The sequence below is a fragment of the Apodemus sylvaticus genome, chromosome 4 (genome assembly GCF_947179515.1).
Source record: "Apodemus sylvaticus chromosome 4, mApoSyl1.1, whole genome shotgun sequence".
NCBI classification, from domain to species: Eukaryota; Metazoa; Chordata; class Mammalia; order Rodentia; family Muridae; genus Apodemus; species Apodemus sylvaticus.
The window spans coordinates 92,522,160-92,541,691 of record NC_067475.1 but is presented as its reverse complement, the minus strand read 5'-3'; the positions used below and the strand labels follow the sequence as shown (position 1 = coordinate 92,541,691).

Sequence of the window (19,532 nt, the reverse complement as noted above, 5' to 3'; positions counted from 1 at the left end):
TAAAATTAGAAATCATTATACCCTTATATAAATTATACCTTTGGTTATTTGGGCTTAGTTTATTAAACTATGCCATAAAACATCATTTTCCCTAGACATTTTGAATTTGAACATAAAACTATTAATGTAACTATCTTTAATATGTAATATAAATGAAAACATATCTGCCTGAACATTAAAATGATTGTATAATTTTTATATCAATGTACTTTAAAAATATTTTATAATAATATAAATATGTGGTTTTATATAAGATCTTACAACTTTAAGGATGTTTGCTGTGCTATTTGGAATATTTTCTAGCTAGATACATTGCTTATGTCTTTTTCAATATAATTTCTAGCATCTTACATGAAATACAGCCAACAACTTGTATGAAACCATATTACAGATGTCATAACCCACACTATCTGCTTGCATGCTGAGTACATACACAAAACACAACCCCTAGATCTACAGAGGGCTCTATAGAAGTTTTGTATAAACTTAAAACTGATGTTCCACTTAGAACTTTCATATCCTTTTCTTAAATATTCATTTGCTTTTGTCTTTTTTCACTCAGGGTATCCTATCTCTTTAGTGTTCTCTTATAAAGCCACCTGGACACATTTACAAACCATCTAGACCATGTTCCTATGCAAGTCAAGGTAAAAATCTCTCAAAGTGAAATTGTGGCAATGAGCTTTCTAAAAACTGACCCAGGATGGTTTTAATATGGAGATAGGATTGAGAATTATTGTTATTAACCTGTAATCTCTGTGTACTAGGTTTTCAAGGGATGGGCAACTTTGACAGCACCTGAACAATCTTGAAAAAATGTATAATTACTGAATCCCAATTGTAGACATATTCTAGCAAATGCTACTAACATTTAAGAACAAAATTTTAGTGTTGGTACAAGCTAGTAAGGTAAGGTTGACATTTTATTTTTTAGTGTCAAAAAAGGAAAACACTAAGACCAAAACAAACAAAAACACAAGAAAAACAAACAAACAAACCACATTCAGGTGAAGACTGTACAGTTTAAATTTTACTATCAGGTCCTTTTCAGAAAGTGTCAAAAGGTTTTAAGGTGTAGTCAGAACAGTAGCCACTCTCTAATCCTCTGCCTTTGTTAAATCAGATGACTTGACTCTTAACAGTGGAAGACAGAGCTTAACTGACACAGCTTTACTGTTTTAATTTTTATTTCCAATTTTAGTGGTGTTTGGAATTAAACCCAGGCTGTGAGGCCTGGCTGTGAGAGCCTTCACCCATGGAGACTTCTCACTGGCCCAATTAACATGGTTCCTATATCCCACAAAACCATTCATTTAATTAGAGTAGAAAAGTATAAATGACAATACTTACTTGCCATCTTTAAAATATGTCTTCAGAGTGTCACTGAAACTTTTGGAGTATTTTACAAATTCTTTCTTTTGGTGTTCAAGTGCCTATATTTACAAAAATCAAAATAAGCTAAGTCAGAAGAAAAGCATACAAGGCTAAGTCAAAGGGCAATGACAACAATGAATAAGGGATGATTTATATTCTGTAAGCCTGAGGAGTGTTTACTCATAACCACACAGAATTTATACCTGAGGACAAATGCAGTGAGATATTTCCATAGACCAAACCCTTCAGTGCGCAGGTCATAAAACAACTGCATATAATCCCATGTCTACAGTGGCAACAAGCAACTTACCCTGCGGTTCTGGTATTGATATTTTTTGAAGACATTATTCACTGTATCAAGTAGTTCTTTTATTGCACTAGCTATATCCCTGTTTGGAAAGAAACAACAACAAGAATCTTTAAAATCAGCTACATTGAAAGAAATATATATAAAATTATGAATCATGACATACCACTCAGCTCCCCGCATTGATGTATGCCAGAGTAGCCTGTACCGCAGAAACTGTCATGGAGTATATCTATCCTGCCTCTGCCTGAGTGCTAGGATTAAAGGTGTGTACCACATGGCTGGCTATTCATCTATATCTACATATTATTTTGCTTTGTTTTTGGGACATGCTCTCAAGTAACAAAGCTAGCTTTGAACTCTACATGTAACCAAAACTCAACTTCTATGATCCTTTGGATTCACATCCAGAGTGAAATCATTCCAAGTTTAGTGCACTGTTGGGGACTGAATCCTGCTCTGCACTCATGCAAGGTGAGCTCTTTACCAACAGCCATGTCTTGCCAGACCCTCAAAGTACTCATTTGCATACTTAATTCTCTCAGTTCATGAAGTACTTCAGCTCATCCTGACTTAGTAATGCGTTTTTTCCCTAAGCATTATGATGAATATATACCATCTCTTATAAGTAAACCACTGATATTAGGCTAGAACATGAAACGTTCCCTATTGGAGTAGAATTATTTTCACACAGAAATGTTACCTGGCCACTTGTTACCATCACTACTCCTTATTTAAGAGTAGCAGCCTAAATCATGTAAGGGTCTCTCTAGTTTCAAACAAGTTCAATATTTTTCACTGCTGTGAAGGGCACAGTCGATCATATTTAGATTGACTTGCTGTGTTTTTGAGAAAAACTATAGCTGCAACCAATATAATATGTTAAATTTCTACATATGGAAGTTTCACTAAATCCATAATGGAGCTAACTAACATATATACATATATATGTATATGTATATATATATGTGTGTGTGTGTCTGTGTGTGTGTGTGTATATATATATACACACATACACATACACACACATATGGTAACAGTGATCACATAGATATGTAATTGCAACATCATTTTTAGCATATTTTAGTATTCTATAAAAAAGTAATTATTAACTTGTCATGGCTAATGCAGAAATGTCTGAACAGGGCAGATCAAGTGAGCAGCTCAGAAGCAGACTGCTTACCTTCTCTGGAAAGAAAAGCAAGGCAGGAAGACGAGAAAGGGCTTTGCTAGAGTCTATCTATAGCTGCTTTTAAGAACAGGGAATCTGAAAGGTGAGCATGATGACAGGCTGCTGAATCAGTCTCTAGTGAGGCTGTCCTCAGACACACCAAATTAAAGAGCTATCACAAATACCAAAATATTGGCACAAAGCTAGGATAATCAGGTGAGTGACTAGAGAGCCTGGTTTTAGCTATACTTAAAGGGGTAGGAAGGAAAGAATTTCCATCATGCTTGTCTTTCAACTTGAGGAACAGAAACTGTTCATGCCCCAGGGATGCAGCAGCCTTGCAAAGTCACAGTGGACCCAGAGCTAGACACAGGCCTGGTAACTTGGCTTGCTTCTGGGGCTAAGTCTTAGGTACAACTCAATTTTGCACTATTAACCTTGTGGCTCCCTCCTCCACCCAAGTAGCACAGCTATAATTACGCCTGTGCTCATAATGGGATTCTAGCACTGTCCCAGCATCTAACTAGTTTGGCTTGCAAGACTGCTGGCTACTACTACAAGGGGTGAGGTATACCTGAGACTTATGCATAACAAAATTTGGCATGAGTTCTCAATCTAAAGTGGTACAGCATAGTTACAGACTACATTTGCTAGGATGAGTGATACCAGGCAGTTTCTCAAGCTGTGCTGTTAGCAGAATTTCCTGAACAGCTATAAATAACATGAGAACATAAACCCTATTCTATTAAACTTCTAATCTAGGAGCATTATTTTCTCTGATTGTATGTGTACTGAAAACCTTCAGAAGCCTTTGCAAGAATGGGCCTTGGTCCTAATCCTCCAATGGGTGCTAGTCTTCTTCATTAGCCATGGGCTTGGAGCATGACAGAGATTAGCGGGACGATGGCCACAGCTACATGACAGTACTCTAAGACTGCTCCACCCAGTGACTCTCCCTGAAGCAAGAGACAGCCCTGTAATGTCAGACCTCAGACCAGGGACTGTGAAAAGGCCTTCATCCTATGTGGGCCACAGAGGAAGGCTTGAGCGTAAGAGAATCTTTATGCTTCAATTTCTGAATAATAAATCTTAACAAAATTCTTTATTCCGACTTCCCAAGAAATTAAAGGGACAAGATTATCCCAATATTAGATAAAAACATAAAACACTGCAGCAAAATAATAAAACAGATTAAGAAATGGACAAGAAACTTAAATAGACATTTTTTAAAACATCAATGTCCAACTAATGACACTAAAAGCAAATGAAAAGGTAACACCGCTAAGTAACAAAGAAACACAAATCAAAGCATAATAAGCCATTATTTCACCCTAGGACAGTGACAGTGATAACAACACAAAGTAACAAATGCTGGTAAGGCAGTAGAGAAAAAACAGAGCCACAACCACTGAGGGTGGGGGTGTATATTATCAGCATGGTTTTGTGGAGAACAGTAGTAGTAATTTCACTGCTTGGGTACATAGCTAACACAGATGAAATAGATCTATCAAATAGATATTCTACACTCTCATGTTCACCAAAGAGCTGTTCACAAAAACAGTTGAAATAGTAAATAAGTCTGGTGTTCATCAATTGCTGGGTCAATAGATAAATAAAAAACACAGCACAGATACATGGGATTCAACAGTGAAAAACAATGTTATCCTGCAATTTATGATAATACTAATGGAATTAGACACTATTATTAGATGGAATAACACAAACAGAAAAAAAAAAAAAAACCCCGTATTATTTTACTTGTAAATAGAGTCTAAAAAAGTTGATTTGATCGAAGTTGAGAGTAAATGATTGTTAGGAGAGGCTGGGGAGTAGAGGAAGGAATATAGGTTAAGTATGATCACTTAGTACTAAGTCACAGTTAGATAGGAACAAATTATGGCATGGTACTGCATAGTAAGTAGGGTATATATAATAATTACATACCAATTTTTCAAAAATAAACTATGATTTTTAAAGTTGAGATAAGGAAACATGCATTGTACAGCACATGGCGCTTCACTGATACATATAACCTGAATTTTTGCAAATTGTTATAATACAATTAACAGCCTGTACAGGTTTAGATAGGGTTGGGGTAGAAAGAATCCTCCCCAGGTGACTGTGGATGAGCCACATTTTACATCCTCTGCTATTTGGGAATATGGGGTCAAGATCTTCTAACTCAGTGATATAGAAGTGTTTTGATCAACACTATCCCTAAGTCTGGACTACTAGGAGACCTGGCAAACCACAGTGACTTACCCAGTTGATGATAATGTTCTTGAAAAACATCCTGAAATAACTTACATTATCCATAGATAGACAGCAAAACATTCTTATTTATAGCACCAAGGTTTGTACTAGGGACATTGAATTATATTAGTAATCACCCGAGAATTAGCAAATTATAAAAGAACTTTACAGCACAAAGGAATACTGAGCCAGTGACCCAGATAAGGAATAGTTATGAATAATTTACAGCAGAAAAAAAAATCTGTGATAACTGACAGCAAGATTTATATTCTGTACCAAATAAATTTATATTACTGTACAAAATAAATGGCATAGTAGGCCAGATAGGCTTTATGTTAGTAAAATATGGGAAAGTAGGATTACTAACTAAAATATGAAAAGTACTGTATGTTAAAAAAAAAAAGCTCAACTCTAGACATCTGCACTATCCATACACAATTGACTTCTCCTTTCTCAAATAATGTGAACATCTAAACATTTAAGACAAGTGAATCCTGAAATGTATACAAAATACATTTTCACTGCCATTACTTTCAACTCAATTGTGCTTATTAGTACATTCAAAGAGTGGAAGTAAAACTTCAACTTCTAAGCCTTTGTTAAAAACTATGGGCAAACTCTCCCATATATAGCTTGCACCCTGTTTCCCTGAAGCTACAGCAGGCTAAGGAACTCCCTAGGGTAGTGGTTCTTAACTTTTCTATTACTGAAACCCTCATGTTGAGTGACCCCCAACCATAAAATTATATTGTTGCTACTTTATAACTATAATTTTACTACTGTTATAAACCCTAATGTAAATATGTGATATACAGAATATCTGATATGTGACCCAAAGAGGTCATGACCCACAAAACTAGGAGGACAGAAACTGTCATGAGGATGCCATCTGTTTCTATCATTTTTGCCTTCGTGTTCACTGTAATATTCCTCTCTAATCTACTGACATTCAATAGATGATATCCATTAGTATATTTCAGTCAAATAGCAGAAATTTGTTTCAAGATTTCAAGGATTCAAAGTGTAGTTTCAAGGCAACACACAATTTAGCCTATGCCACAGAAACATGCTAATAAAACTATACTTCCCAGAAATATTTACCTACAGTTTCCCCAAAACACTACATTAATTAGAGATCAATTATTTCAGCTTGTGCTGCTTTCTATCTACTAAGGCTGAAGAGAAATACCATAGACACTTAGCTAGAAAAGGTATTAGGAACAGAAAACAGTACAGAGAATGCTGGCACCAGGCTACTATGGTCCAAACCGTTATATACCCTTAGGATCTAACTTTTTTGTGGCTCATTCTCCTCATCTCTTAGAGGGATAATTAGTAATACTGTATCATTAATATATTAATATTGAAAAGTGCTTACACTGTAACATAATCTTGTTTCTTTCCTTATCGCTTAAAACATATGCTCCAAATATTTAACATAGCATTTTGTAATCAAAGTTAAATAGATTAATCCTGAACACAAAACTGGCACTTACTCTGGGGGGTTCCTTTTTATGGTTTCAAGGTAATTTAGCCTATGCCACAGAAAAATGCTAATAAAACTATGCTTCCCAGAAATCTTTACCTATGGTTTTCCTGAAATATTGCATTAATTAGAGATATAATTATTCCAACTTGTGCTGCTTTCTATCTATTGAAGCTGAAGACAATTACCATGGACACTTAGATAGAAAATAGTTCCTCCATTCACTAGTACAAACCTCAAAGGTGTTAGGGCCTTCTGAGAAGAGGGAATCTCAACTGAGAAAATTGTCTCCTTAGGACTGGCTGTGGTAAACCTGTGGGGCATTTTCTTCTTTGATGACTGATGTGGAGAGGTAGTCATGAAGTATGTAACAGTAAGCCTGAGCCATCCAGTAAACAGCATTCCTCCACGGCCTCTGCTTCAGTTCCTGATTCCAGGTTCCTGCCTTGGCTTTCCTCAATAGACTGTGACTTAGGATACACAGGCCTTCCCCAAGTTGCATTTCTGGTCAGGGTCTTTATCATAGCATTGGAAACCTAACTAAAACAGATGGGCCACAAGTCTGATACCTAGTTCTCTGGAACTACTACTCCTGCTGTTAGCTTCTTAGCCCTTACATAATCTCTAATCCAAAAGCATGGATTTAGAGGTTCAGTTCAGTAATATAAAAAAATGCCATTCACATCTGTACATTCATTTATTCTGATGATTTATGCCATTTTTGAAATGAAAACAACATTGGGACTTTCTTGCTATTAACATAGTGCCTACATTTGCTTTTATCTGAACTATACAGGTTATTTACAGAATTTGTTTAGTGTTTTAGGGTTTTATTGTTGTGAAAGGAAACAATATCAAGATCATAAAGGCAACCCTTTAGTTGGGGCTGTCTTATAGTTTTAGAGGTTCAGTCTACTATCATCATGGTGGGAAGTATGGCATTATGCAGACAGACTTGGTGTTGGAGGACCCAAGAATTCTCTATCTTGATCTGAACACAGCCCGCCTGAAAGAGGCTGTCTTTCCACATCAGGCAGAGCTCGAGCATAGAGACCTCACAGCCCACCCCCACAATGACAATCTTCATCCAAGGCCTTACCTACTCTAACAATGCCACATCTCCTAAAATTGCCACTCCCCACTCCTCATGGGTCAAACATTCAAAGAATGAGCCTATGGGGGCCAGACCTATTCAAACAACCACATAAAGTTTAATTTATTATATTGTTTAAGTTACTATGTTTTGTCCACTATTTCACTGATTCATTAATGACACTTGAACATTCTAAAGACAGGGTACCCTGAGGCTATTATGTTCAAGGTCCATGGAATTAAAAATTTCAGATTTTATTCCAAACTAATATTTTAATTAAATCTTTTATCAAAACAAAAACAAAATTGATTTTTGTTTTAAAACATATGAAAGTAAAAACTTTACTTACTTGATTGTCTGTAGAAACCTCACTCTGTCATTGATCTCATCTGGAATCTTACTGAGAATCTGTTTAAGTGCTCGTGCCTTTTCATTTAGGTCCTGGAATTCTGGCTCTGGTCGTTCAATCATGTACTCTGATAAAACAGAAACACAATAAAAAATGTCATGTGACTCTGACAAATTCAAATCTAAGAACTCCCAATGCTGACCAAAGGAGAGAGTGGGGAAAAAACAGTCATTTGGTCCAAAAAGAGAAACGAAGTTCAACTTGGTCCAGTGCAAAAATAAGCAAATAATCTCTGAAGTAAAACAGAATAAGACTATATATCTTTGAGATATATGGGAAACCTAAAATAATCTTAATAATCTACCCATCCATTGATCAAAAAGAGAGGAGGCATCATTAACTCATCAGTCCTGATATTCTATATTCATGTCCCATGAAACCTTAAATAACGAAACTCGTGAAGGAGTAAGTAGGTCATTTATATATTTGTAAAAGGGAAATGTCAGTTCAGAAACTTAAAACCCCTATAATGTGAAATATATTAAGTCTATTTCATTGCCTTCCTTTAGTATTGACTATACAATGGATCATTATAGTCAAACTCCTATAGTACTGAATGTACTATAGTTCATTATATTAAACCCATATAGTGTGGAATATTTTATTGTTCATCATACTAAAACCCATATAGTGTTGAATACACTATAGCTCATTATATTAAAATGTTCATATTGAGAAATATACTGTGGTTCATTATATTATAACTACAAATTTACTACAGTTTTCAGTATATTCTACACATTACAAAGACTAATATAAGCTCAACATATATGCTGGGATCACAGAATGACTTTTTAAAAAAGAAGTTTCAATCAGACCTGGTAGATAAGAAGGCTTACTACAAGGCTTATTGTCTAATAGGGTGCTCATCAACTTACAAATGGCTCACTTCTTTCAAATGCAACACAGAATAGTTCTCAGAAACTTTAGTGAAATTGAAATTTGTTAAGCATTATATTAATGGGTAAAAAGATAAAAGCATGTAGTATCAAACACATCACAAAACTAAATCTGACAAATACAGAAAAGTTAAAGGGTCTCCTTGTCTACTTTGTACAGATAATAACTACCACCATCACAAGAAGCATGAAGGAATAAGGATGACTGCTCAAATGGTAATGATCTGAAGGAAGTGCTTCTCAAGAATGGAGAACTAAACCCAAGTCTTCTTTCTGATACCTTCTACGTCATCAGCTGCCATACGAAGAAGGGACTCGGTGAAGTTCACTTCTACACTTTTTTTCTCTAATATTTTCATAATGATGTCTTGTGTGAGGCCTGGATTTTCCTTTTCAGCCTGGAAGAAAAACATGAGTCATTGGTTGGGTTCAAGGTCTCTCTGGCTTCTGACATACTACAGCTTTCACAATGAGATATTTTCTATGCTTTGTTTTTTATTTTGAGAGGAAGTTTCAAGGACAACAGGCAGATATGAGGTGATGGGAAGACAGGTGGGACTGGCACGTATGATGCAAAACTCACAAAAAAAATCAAGAAAAGGTTAAAAACCCTTATATTTCTGATCTTTTTCTGTGGAAAAAATTGCTAGTTTTGAAACAGAAATGTGATCAATATTTTAAAGTTAAAACTTACTTGTTCTGGATTTATTTACTTATGAGGACAGAAAGCACTGGTGACACAGGTGCCACTAAAGGCACCATCAGCTTTGTTCAGCTTATGCATCAGAAGCTTTAATTATGTGCAAAGTCACAGAAGCACCCAACAATGCCTCTCCATTATGTCCCCTCTCAGTCAACCTAACAATGATAAAATCTCTAATGTTATATATTATTGTTTTCATGACTACACTGTGAATTTTCAGCATATATAACCTTTCATTGTAAGGATGGACAGTAATAATTTCTATCAAGTGTTTTTGGAAGATGTGCTGTATTAGAATTAAATTCCAAAAAATTAAAAAAAAAGCAAAATAAAACACTAGGGTAGTTTTTGCACTTTTAAATAAAATTAATTTGTTCCCTTAACTACTTTTCCATAGAATAATTTATACTTCCTATTTTAGCTTTATAGCAAGAATTTTGTTGAATGGTTTTTAAACTATCGCTCATTGAAATTTTTATTTATTGTTATTGGGCTCTGTGTGTGTGTGTGTGTAAAATGGGTTGCTTGGCCATAGGCACGCACTCATGTGCAAGTGTAAGTGGTTAGGCAGCTCTGGGAGTCAGTTCTCTCCTTCCATCTTAGCATGGTCTCAGAGGATTGCATGTTACACATCAGGCTTTCTTGACAATTGTATTGATGCATCGGGCTTTCTCTCTAAACCTCTATAGTATTCTGGAAAGTCATATACAGAGCATGATAAATAAATGTACATTTCTTAGGCCATTTCAATTTTAAGGCACTAAATTTTATCCATACCAAGATTGCATATAAAGGCAAATTTTGCATTTCTATTTTCACAGTAATTTAGCCTATTCCATTATACTTTTTAAACACATTGAAAGAGTGTCTCCTTTAGGATGCCTGCCAATTAAATCTATATAATGGTTTTTCTTTTACTCCAATAATCATATAAAAGCCTAATTTCCAATCTTGATCCAATGACACTCACTCTGCTGCCTTAGTTTCAAATGCAATTAACCTCTCTCCCTTTGGAATTCTATTCTAATGTCACTGGGGTTACAGTTTTCTTGTTTCATCACTTTCTTAAAACACTCTTGTTTGTATGAGGTCTCAAGTAGGAAAATCTCAGAGGATGTGAACTGAAATGGGGGAAAGGCACAAGATACACACATGTACCTCAATAAATGCCGGGACCACTGCACTTGTCATGATATGCTTATCACCTTGATAAATGATTAATGAAGCATCTAAATTCTGTTTGGTCAAGGAAACTCAAAAGAAAAATGATTCAAATTTGGTTAAATGTGCTATTACAGTCTCAGTTTCCTGAACTGCCAAAAATTATACTTAATGCTTATTTCATAACAGTTGTTTATCTTCCTTGTCCAAGAAGCATTAAATCCACCCACATAATGAATTATCTTGGGGGCATAGTGTTTACAGGAAATAACTGCAGAGAAACAGCTTGCTAATTACGTTAAAGTGCTGAAAGAATTCAATCTAAGTCTGCACACAAAGTTTTTAATACTAGTATGATTTGGGACAGCAAAAGGTCAGCCCTGGAAAATGCAGAAATCTCTCAGAGGCCCTGAGCTTTCCCAGGTCTCAGAGCTCAGAAAATTCATTAAGTAGTTTAGGTAGTTAGACAAGTGGTATACTTGTTAACTCAGTTACCCCAAACCTTATCTCATTGCTACTGAGGATTATGTATTAATGGTCTGTCTACACTTCCTGAGCACTGTAGTTTCTCAAACACTGGACTAAGATTGGTACTTCTATTTTCATTTCTTCCTGCACATTGATTTTTTTCTCTTTGTGGTACTTACTTGCTTTTAATAGTTCCATATAGATATGACATGATTTAAAGAAATGCAGATCAATCTAGTATGCTGAAATCACAAACTACTTCAAAAGAAGTTCATAGAGTAATCATGTTAAGTATGGTACTCACTTTTCTAAAACACTTCTCACAGCACACTAGGTTTGAAGGGGGGCTGGGCACAACTTCTGGGATTTATGTCTTAGTGCAATTGTTCTCAACCTTCCTAATCTGCAACCCTTTAATACAGTTTTTCATGTTGTGGTGACCCCCAACCATAAAATCATTTTCATTGCTACTTCATTATTACAAATTTGCTACTGTTCTGAATTATTAATATACTCTTAGGTGATCCTGTGAAGGGTCAATCAAAGGGGTCAAAACCTACAGGTTGAGAACCACTGTTGTAAGCGTCTTCTGTAAGTGTCTTCTGTAAGTGTCTTCTGGCTAAAGTCCTGGCTAAATCTTCAAAAGCTTCAAATTCAATCAATACATCTGAAACTTCTGCTCTTAGATCAGAGATGCTATCTGCACTGGAACTTGATGAGTACTTAACCTTTGTGAATTCTCTTATGAGAGAAAAATATCCCATGGCATAAAAGCAGTTTCATAGCCAATTATTATCAATGTACGAGACGGCACAACATGTCTGCAGCTGACAAGGACTAGATACTGCTAATCAAGCAGAATGTATATCTTAACAAAAATTGTGATATATTTTTATTTTGGGAAAATTATTAATCCTCTTTTTCTGCAAAAAATATGATATAATGTGATTAAAAACCACTGTATAAGTCAAGAACTGGAGATATGGGTATAAAACAGTAGTTTGGCAATATTTCTTTTATCATTTTCAAAATGAAAGTTTTAAAAATTCATTTTTATTACCTTTAACGATATGGTTGCAGGTATGTATATACATGTGAGGAAAGGGACCTGAGTGGGCTAGAGGGACAGAGTCTCCCAGAGCTGCACTTACAGAAGGTTGTGAGCCTCCTGGTGTGGGGCCGGGAACTGAATTTAGGTCCTCTAGACGAGCATCAAGTTCTTTTAACGTTTGAGCTCTCTCTCCAATTTCTCAAAAATAAAATTTAGAAACACAAAATCACCTTTCCTGCATAGCTTTCTTTAGTTTTACTTGAAATCTAACTAGCTTTGATAGTTAACAATAAACCACTGCGTAATATGAGATCCATGCTCCCCTTAAATAATTTTCAGTTTTTTTTTTTTTTAATTAAGAAATTTTTTTGTGAACTTGAAGCAGAATAGTATATGCCTTGTTTCCAGTACTTAGAAGGTTGACACCAAAGGGTCATTTGAAGGTAGAAGTTCAAGGCCAGGCTTGTGTAACTTTAAGACTTTAGCTCAGTAGTAAATAAATAAATAAAGCAAAATAAGACTAAAACGTCAGTGCTGCAACTATTAAATGTATCCAAGGCAAACCCAGATATGCAGGTCTGTCTCAGTCACACAACTGTATTTTTGTCACAATGTCCTAAGAAAATTTCTCAAGGAAATGTTTTAACCAGTTTTTTGAATATCACTAAAAGTAACAGCTACTAAAAATTTAAGATTATTAATTTAAACATTAACATATTTTGACTTAAAAATAAGATATTTTAGTTAATGATGGGAATTTCCAAGTAAATAAAAATTAATTTGTGGGGCATCCAAACATATATGGTAGTTGAGAAAGCAGGTAATATTTTAAAACAATATGCTCAAAATGTAAGTTGAGTCTCTAGAGTAAAGGTAACTAAACAACAGAAATATACCGAGAACAAATATGAAATTAACTAAGTAAGCACTGCTAATTTTTCTCTAGAAGCTGTTTTTATTGTGTATAAGAAATGAGAGAAATTGTTTTTATAGTGTATAAGAAATCAGAGTTTTACTACTAAGCTAGCTTCTGCTAATTTTAAAACAATGTCACCAAACCTGTATATTTTATCCTCAGTACATATCTGAACAAGTCATACTTCTTAGAGCTCAACATATTACCAGTAATGAATACGTCAACAGCTCTGGTCTAAGGACAATGAAGAAATGTACCTGAAATGTCTTAACTATATTCTCAAAGTAACCTTAGTCTGCAATATATGAGGTAGATTTTTATTTCTCATTATTAAACTATATGAAGTATAACTAATTTACATTTTAAAACAAACTTTTAAGAATTAAAAAAAAGAATGTAAAAATCCACGTCTAAGAGAGACCATCTGAAACATCATTTGCTGTTGTTTGCCTTTTATAAGTATTCAAAGCCTTCTACAAACAGACCAAAGCATAAGAAATGTCTAAGTAATCTAAAACTAACAACAATCACCTAGTATTTAGATTTATGCATAACATAAATGTAAGAAGTTATTATACCTCACCTTAATGAAAGCGGCTCTCAGCGTCTGAGCTGCAGACAAATTTACTCGTTCTAGCTACAATGAGAAGTTTAAAGTTATGATTAGTATAAGTGTTCTTGGGAGGAAAACATTTCTGATGTTTTGTTCTCTAGTAATGATAAATCCATCACACAATAAGTAAAACTGTTTCAATAGTTACAAGCCATATTTCTTAAAAAAGTTAAAATTCTTTTTCAACCCTGTAAAAAAAATCTTTTAAAAATAAAATATACTTTACCTGAAAGTAAGATTTACGATACAGAATACACAACATAAATACATAAATACAGAATTCTAAGTGCTAAGAGAAACAATAAGCACATCAACTTGAATTCCTAAAAAAAATGAAGATTAAGAACAAACTTATTGCTCTGATTCCCTAGTTATAGTTCTCTGTATGAATACAAGTAATGATGAAAAAGTTAAGAGTTCATGCTATCAGCTTGGTTCTGTGGCCTATATACAAGCAGCCTTTATCACTTGTGCCACACTGGAGTTGCATATCCGTGAAAATTAATGAACTCCTGTTCTACCATGTGTAAGAAGTCAACATTGAAAGACTCTTCAGTCCTTACTAAGACTGTGAAAAGCTGAAAAGTTGGACTGTCATCAGCTTCCTTTTAGGAGACAGTATCTAAACTTATCTTAAAGGGGCCCAGCTTCTTAAAATATCTTTACAAGTTCTACTACTTAGTTTCATCAGAGTTGGTGACACATGATACACGATTTCATGTCAGTCTAAAATAGAAGGACAAACTGCATTTTGTTTCCCATACTTTTAATTGAGTGAAACTATGTGAACTCTTGGGGTTACAGTTGTTGGTTAGAGTAGCTTCATAAAGAACCCTGGTCTGTTTCAAAATTATTAGATTACTAGCAATTGATAGCATATACACCACATGTTCATTCTAATGAGGAAAGAGGATTACAGCTACATCACTAGACATCAAAACAAGAACTGGCATTGCTTGGGTCTTAGCCACATTTCATGTCACTACTGAAAGGAAGGGGAAAAAAATCCAAATGAGAGAAGAGTGCTTAAGATATCTCCACTACAAGAAGCAACATTGTCTGCTGAAGGATGCCTGAGCAACTCAGCATCAGTCTCTCAGGTCAGCCCCACACTCTACCAACTGGAGCAATAGCTCCTTTGCTACAACTTTGAGGACAGATTTTGAAAACTTACTATTATCAACTGTAATGCCAAATTTACAATCAGGTTCACTGATAAAGTACATTTTAAGTTCAAATGTACTTCCAGTTCTCAGTAGTGCACTTATTGTACCAATCCCTTTATAAGCATCAGTTCATTCCCCTATTTTTCAACATAACATGAGTTGTCAAACTCATGATTAGTAGAAAAAAAAAAAGAAAAGAAACCAATTCAGCCTTTCTCACGTTTTGAACAGTGTTGCATAAATTCTTGTTAAAGTTTTTTTTTTTCCTAAAGGTCCACAGAATTAGTTAAATTAGTTTTACATTGCATAACAATCTACTGGCCTCCTTAGCATAACACAAGATTAGGTTTTCCCATGGTGACACCATCCTTACACCTCCTCCAAACTTATTGATCCTATTTCTTAAACCAAACTGGGCTCATCACAACAGCAAAATCTCAACGTGTAGTTTGTAAGAATATGATGAATCAGGTTGAAAAGCTGGCATGTTAGCTGCCACAGAAAGGAAAATGCCATCATACAGAAAAAGCTGTGTTCCTATTGGAGTAATTCCTGTGCTTTCAAACGATGTAAGAAGGGCCACCTAAATAATATAAAAGCATCTGCTAAAGCACTGTTGGCAAGTATGCAAATACTCTTATGCTGCCCACAATTTTCTCAAAAATACTGGATAAGATTTCCATAATTATAGCATCATATGTCTAGTATTATCCTAAATATATTATATTAAGTCATGTATTTTCATAGGTTGTTGGATTAGTTTGCCTGAATTCTTCCCCTTCAAACAAAGGAGAAATGTGAGTGAGCAAATTAAGCTGGAATAGTTCTCAGGCTGTATCTGTTTGCTAGAACTACATATCACAAATAGTCCTTACACACAATAGAAAACTTGGTTTCTATAAACCTCATGCCAGGCCTGAGGTCAAGTTCTCCTGTAACTGCTTCTTAACTGATTCTTTGTAAATGAAGAAGAGAGGGAATTTATTTCTTCTAGGAAAAATAAGTCATGTCTGTGTGGAGGGACATATTTTAAAATAGAATACATTTTATGAAGCATTTTGTGCGATATATAGTGAAATAACATTTGTATACAATATACTTGGCCTCTGAACTCAGTGACAGCTGGCTGAACAAGATGTGCGCTCTTCTTCAGACAGCCTGCAGCTGCTTTACTAAGTACAATTAGATGCAAAGGACCATAAATAAGTACTCTGCAACCTTGAATAACTACAACTTTCTAACACGAAGCTTGTCCCTCTAGATAAATAATACCTAGACAGTAGCTACTATGACTAGAATGTTAAGGAGTAATGAGTAGACTTCCCAATGCTCCTGATTTACTATGGGGAAGATCTGGAGTCACACACATTTTCAGCATCCCTAATGTAGAACTGTTTTCTGGAAAATTAATTTGAAACTATTTTTTATTATTATTTATTTTTATTGGTTATTTTATTTACTTACATTTCAAACGTCCTCCTTTGAAATTTACCCTCTGTAAACCCCCATCCCATTTCCCCCTCCCCTTTGCCTCTATTACAGTAGTCACCCACCCATTCATCCATTCCTGCCTCATCATTCTAGCTTCCCCTTACTCTGGGGCATAAAGGACCTCCCCTCCCCTCTCATTGATGCCAGATAATGCCATCCTCTGCTACATATGTAGGCGGAGCCATAGATCCTCTCCCTCCCCCCCCCCCCCCCCCCCCCCCCGCCTCATGCATACTCTTTGGTTGGTGGTTTAATCTCTGGAAGGTCCGGTTAGTTGATACTGTTCAGCTCCTACAGTCCTTCCCCTAGCTCTTCCATTGGGGTCCTTGGGCTCAGTCTGATAGCTGGCTGTAAGAATCTGCATCTGAATTAGCCAGGTGCTGGCAGAGCCTGTAAGGGAACAGCCTTATGGGGCTCCTGTCAGCAAGTGCTTCTTGGCATCCACAATAGGGTGGGGTTTAGTGTCCGCTGATGGGATGGATACCCAGGTGGAGTGTTCTCTGACTGGCCTTTCCTTCAGTCTCTGGTCCACTTTTTTTTTTTTTTTCTTTTTTTTGTCCCTGCATTTCCTTTAGATAGGAACAATTCTGGGTTAAATATTTTGAGATGAGTGGGTGGCTCAATCCCTCATCTGGGGGCTGTGCCTATTTATTGGATGTGGTCTCTATAGGTTCTATCTCCCCTTTGTTGGGTATTTTAGCTAATGTCATCCCCAATGGGTCCTGGGAGCCTTTGTCTTCCCTGGTGCCTGGGGCTTTCTAGTGGCTAGCCCCAGTTCACCACCCCTCACTGCTTCATATTTCTATTCAATTTCCTGAGGGACTTCTCTCCTGTACCTTCCTTCCATACCTGATCTTGCTCCCTTTCCCTCCTCTCTCCCTCTCAGGTCCTACCCTCCCTCTACCTTCTGTGATTATTTTGTTTCCCCTTCTAGGTAGAAATGAAGCATCCATACTTTCGTTTTCCTTCTTAAGCTTCATATGGTCTGTGAGTTGTATCATGGATATTCTGAGCTTTGGAGCTAATATGCACTTATCAGTGAGTATATAGCATGTGTGTTCTTTTGTGTCTGGGTTACCTCACTAAGGATATTTTCCAGTTCTATTCATTTGTCTAAGAATTTCATGAAGTCATTGTTTTTAATAGCTTTGTAGTACTCCACTGTGTAAAAGTATCACATTTTTTTATATCCATTCTTCTGTTGTAGGACATCTAGGTTGTTTCCAGCTTTTGGCTATTATAAATAAGGCTGCTATAAACATAGTGGAGCATGTGTCCTTGTTATATGTTGAAGCGTCTTTTTGGTATATGGTTAGTAGTGGAATATCTGGGTGTTCAGGTAGAACTATTTCCTGAAAAACTACCAGATTAGTTTCCAAAGTGGTTTTTACCAGAAACTACCAGATTGGTTTCCAGAGTGATTTTACCAGCTTAATGACCCACCAGCAATGGAGGAATGTTCCTCTTTCTCCACATCCTTGCCAGCATCTGCTGTCAACTGAGGTTTTGATCTCAGCCATACTGATTGGTGTCAGGTGGCATCTCAGGGTCATTTTGATTTGTATTTCCCTGATGACTAAGAATGTTGAACATTTCTTTAGGTGTGTCTCTGCCATTCCTCAGTTGAGAATTCTTTGTTTAGCTCTGTACCTCAGTTTTAGTAGGGTTATTTGGTTCTCTGGAGTCTAACTTCTTGAGTTCTTTGTATATTTTGGATATTAGCCCTCAATCAGATGTAGGATTGGTGAAGACCTTTTCCCAATCTGTAGGCTGCCATTTTGTCCTACTGACAGTGTCCTTTGTCTTACAGAAGCTTAGCTATTTTATGAGGCCCCATTTGTCAATTGTTGATCTTAGAGCCTAAGCCATTGGTATTCTGTTCAGGAAATTTCCCCCTATGTTGATGTGTTCAAGTCTCTTTCCCACTTTCTCTTCTTTTAGATTCAGTGTCTCTGGTTTGCTGTGGAGGTCCTTGGTTCACTTGGACCTGAGCTTTGTACAAGGAGAAAAGAATGGATCAATTTATATTCTTTTACGTGCTGACCACCACTTGAACCAGCACCATTTGTTGAATATGCTGTCATTTTTCCACAGGATGGTTTTGACTTCTTTGTCAACGATTAAGTAGTCGTAGGTGTGTGGAATTATCTCTGGGTCTTCAATTCTATTCCACTGATCTACCTGCCTATCTCTATACCAATACTGTGCAGTTTTTATCAGGGATGTCATTTCCCCAGAAGTTCATTTATTATTGAAGAGTTTAGCTATCCTGTGTGTTTTGTTATTCCAGATGAATTTGAGAATTGCTGTTTCTATCTGTCAATAATTGAATTGGAATTTTGATGGGGATTGCAATGAATCTGTAGACTGCTTTTGTTAAAATGGCCATTTTTACTGTCAATCCTGCCAACCCATGAGCATGGGAGATCTTTCAATCTTCTGAGGTGTTCTTCTATTTCTTTCTTCAGAGACTTGAAGTTCTTGTCATACACTTACTTGGTTACAGTTACACCAAGATATTTTATATTATTTGTGACTATTGTGAAAGTTTCGTTACTATTGTGAAAGTTTCGTTTCCCTAATTTCTTTCTCAGACCATTTATTTTTTGAGTGGAGGATTTGTTTGAGTTGATTTTATACCCATCCACTTTGCTGAAGTTGTTTATCAGCTGTAGAAGTTCCCCGATGGAACTTTAGGGGTTGCTTATATATACTATGATATCATGTGCAAATATCCTTCCCTTCCTCCTTTCCAATCTGTATCCCTTTGACCTTCTTTTGTTGTCTAATTGGTCTGGCTAGAACTTTGAGTACTATAGTCACTAAACAGAATTGAGAGTGGGCAGCCTTATCTTGTCCCTGATTATTTTTATCCAAATCTGTACAGTATAGAATAATAAAAATAAAATTTAATTTCCTCACTAGTACCCATAAGGAAAACTCATAGTTGAACTATAGTTAACTATGAATT

The 19,532-nt window shown here is 35.8% G+C and overlaps 1 protein-coding gene across 1 annotated transcript in view; it reads right to left on the bottom strand.

The window, feature by feature from the left end:
* The window catches only part of Pdcd10 (programmed cell death 10), a 42,678-nt gene that overhangs the window by 1,953 nt on the left and 21,193 nt on the right, over nucleotides 1–19,532 (bottom strand). Inside the window, exons 3-7 of the mRNA XM_052180349.1 lie at nucleotides 13,875–13,928; nucleotides 9,273–9,390; nucleotides 8,034–8,160; nucleotides 1,685–1,763; nucleotides 1,351–1,433 (exon numbers count right to left, since the gene is read on the bottom strand). Of these exons, the coding sequence (XP_052036309.1) occupies nucleotides 1,351–1,433; nucleotides 1,685–1,763; nucleotides 8,034–8,160; nucleotides 9,273–9,390; nucleotides 13,875–13,928 (461 nt within the window). The remainder of the gene's footprint in view (nucleotides 1–1,350; nucleotides 1,434–1,684; nucleotides 1,764–8,033; nucleotides 8,161–9,272; nucleotides 9,391–13,874; nucleotides 13,929–19,532) is intronic.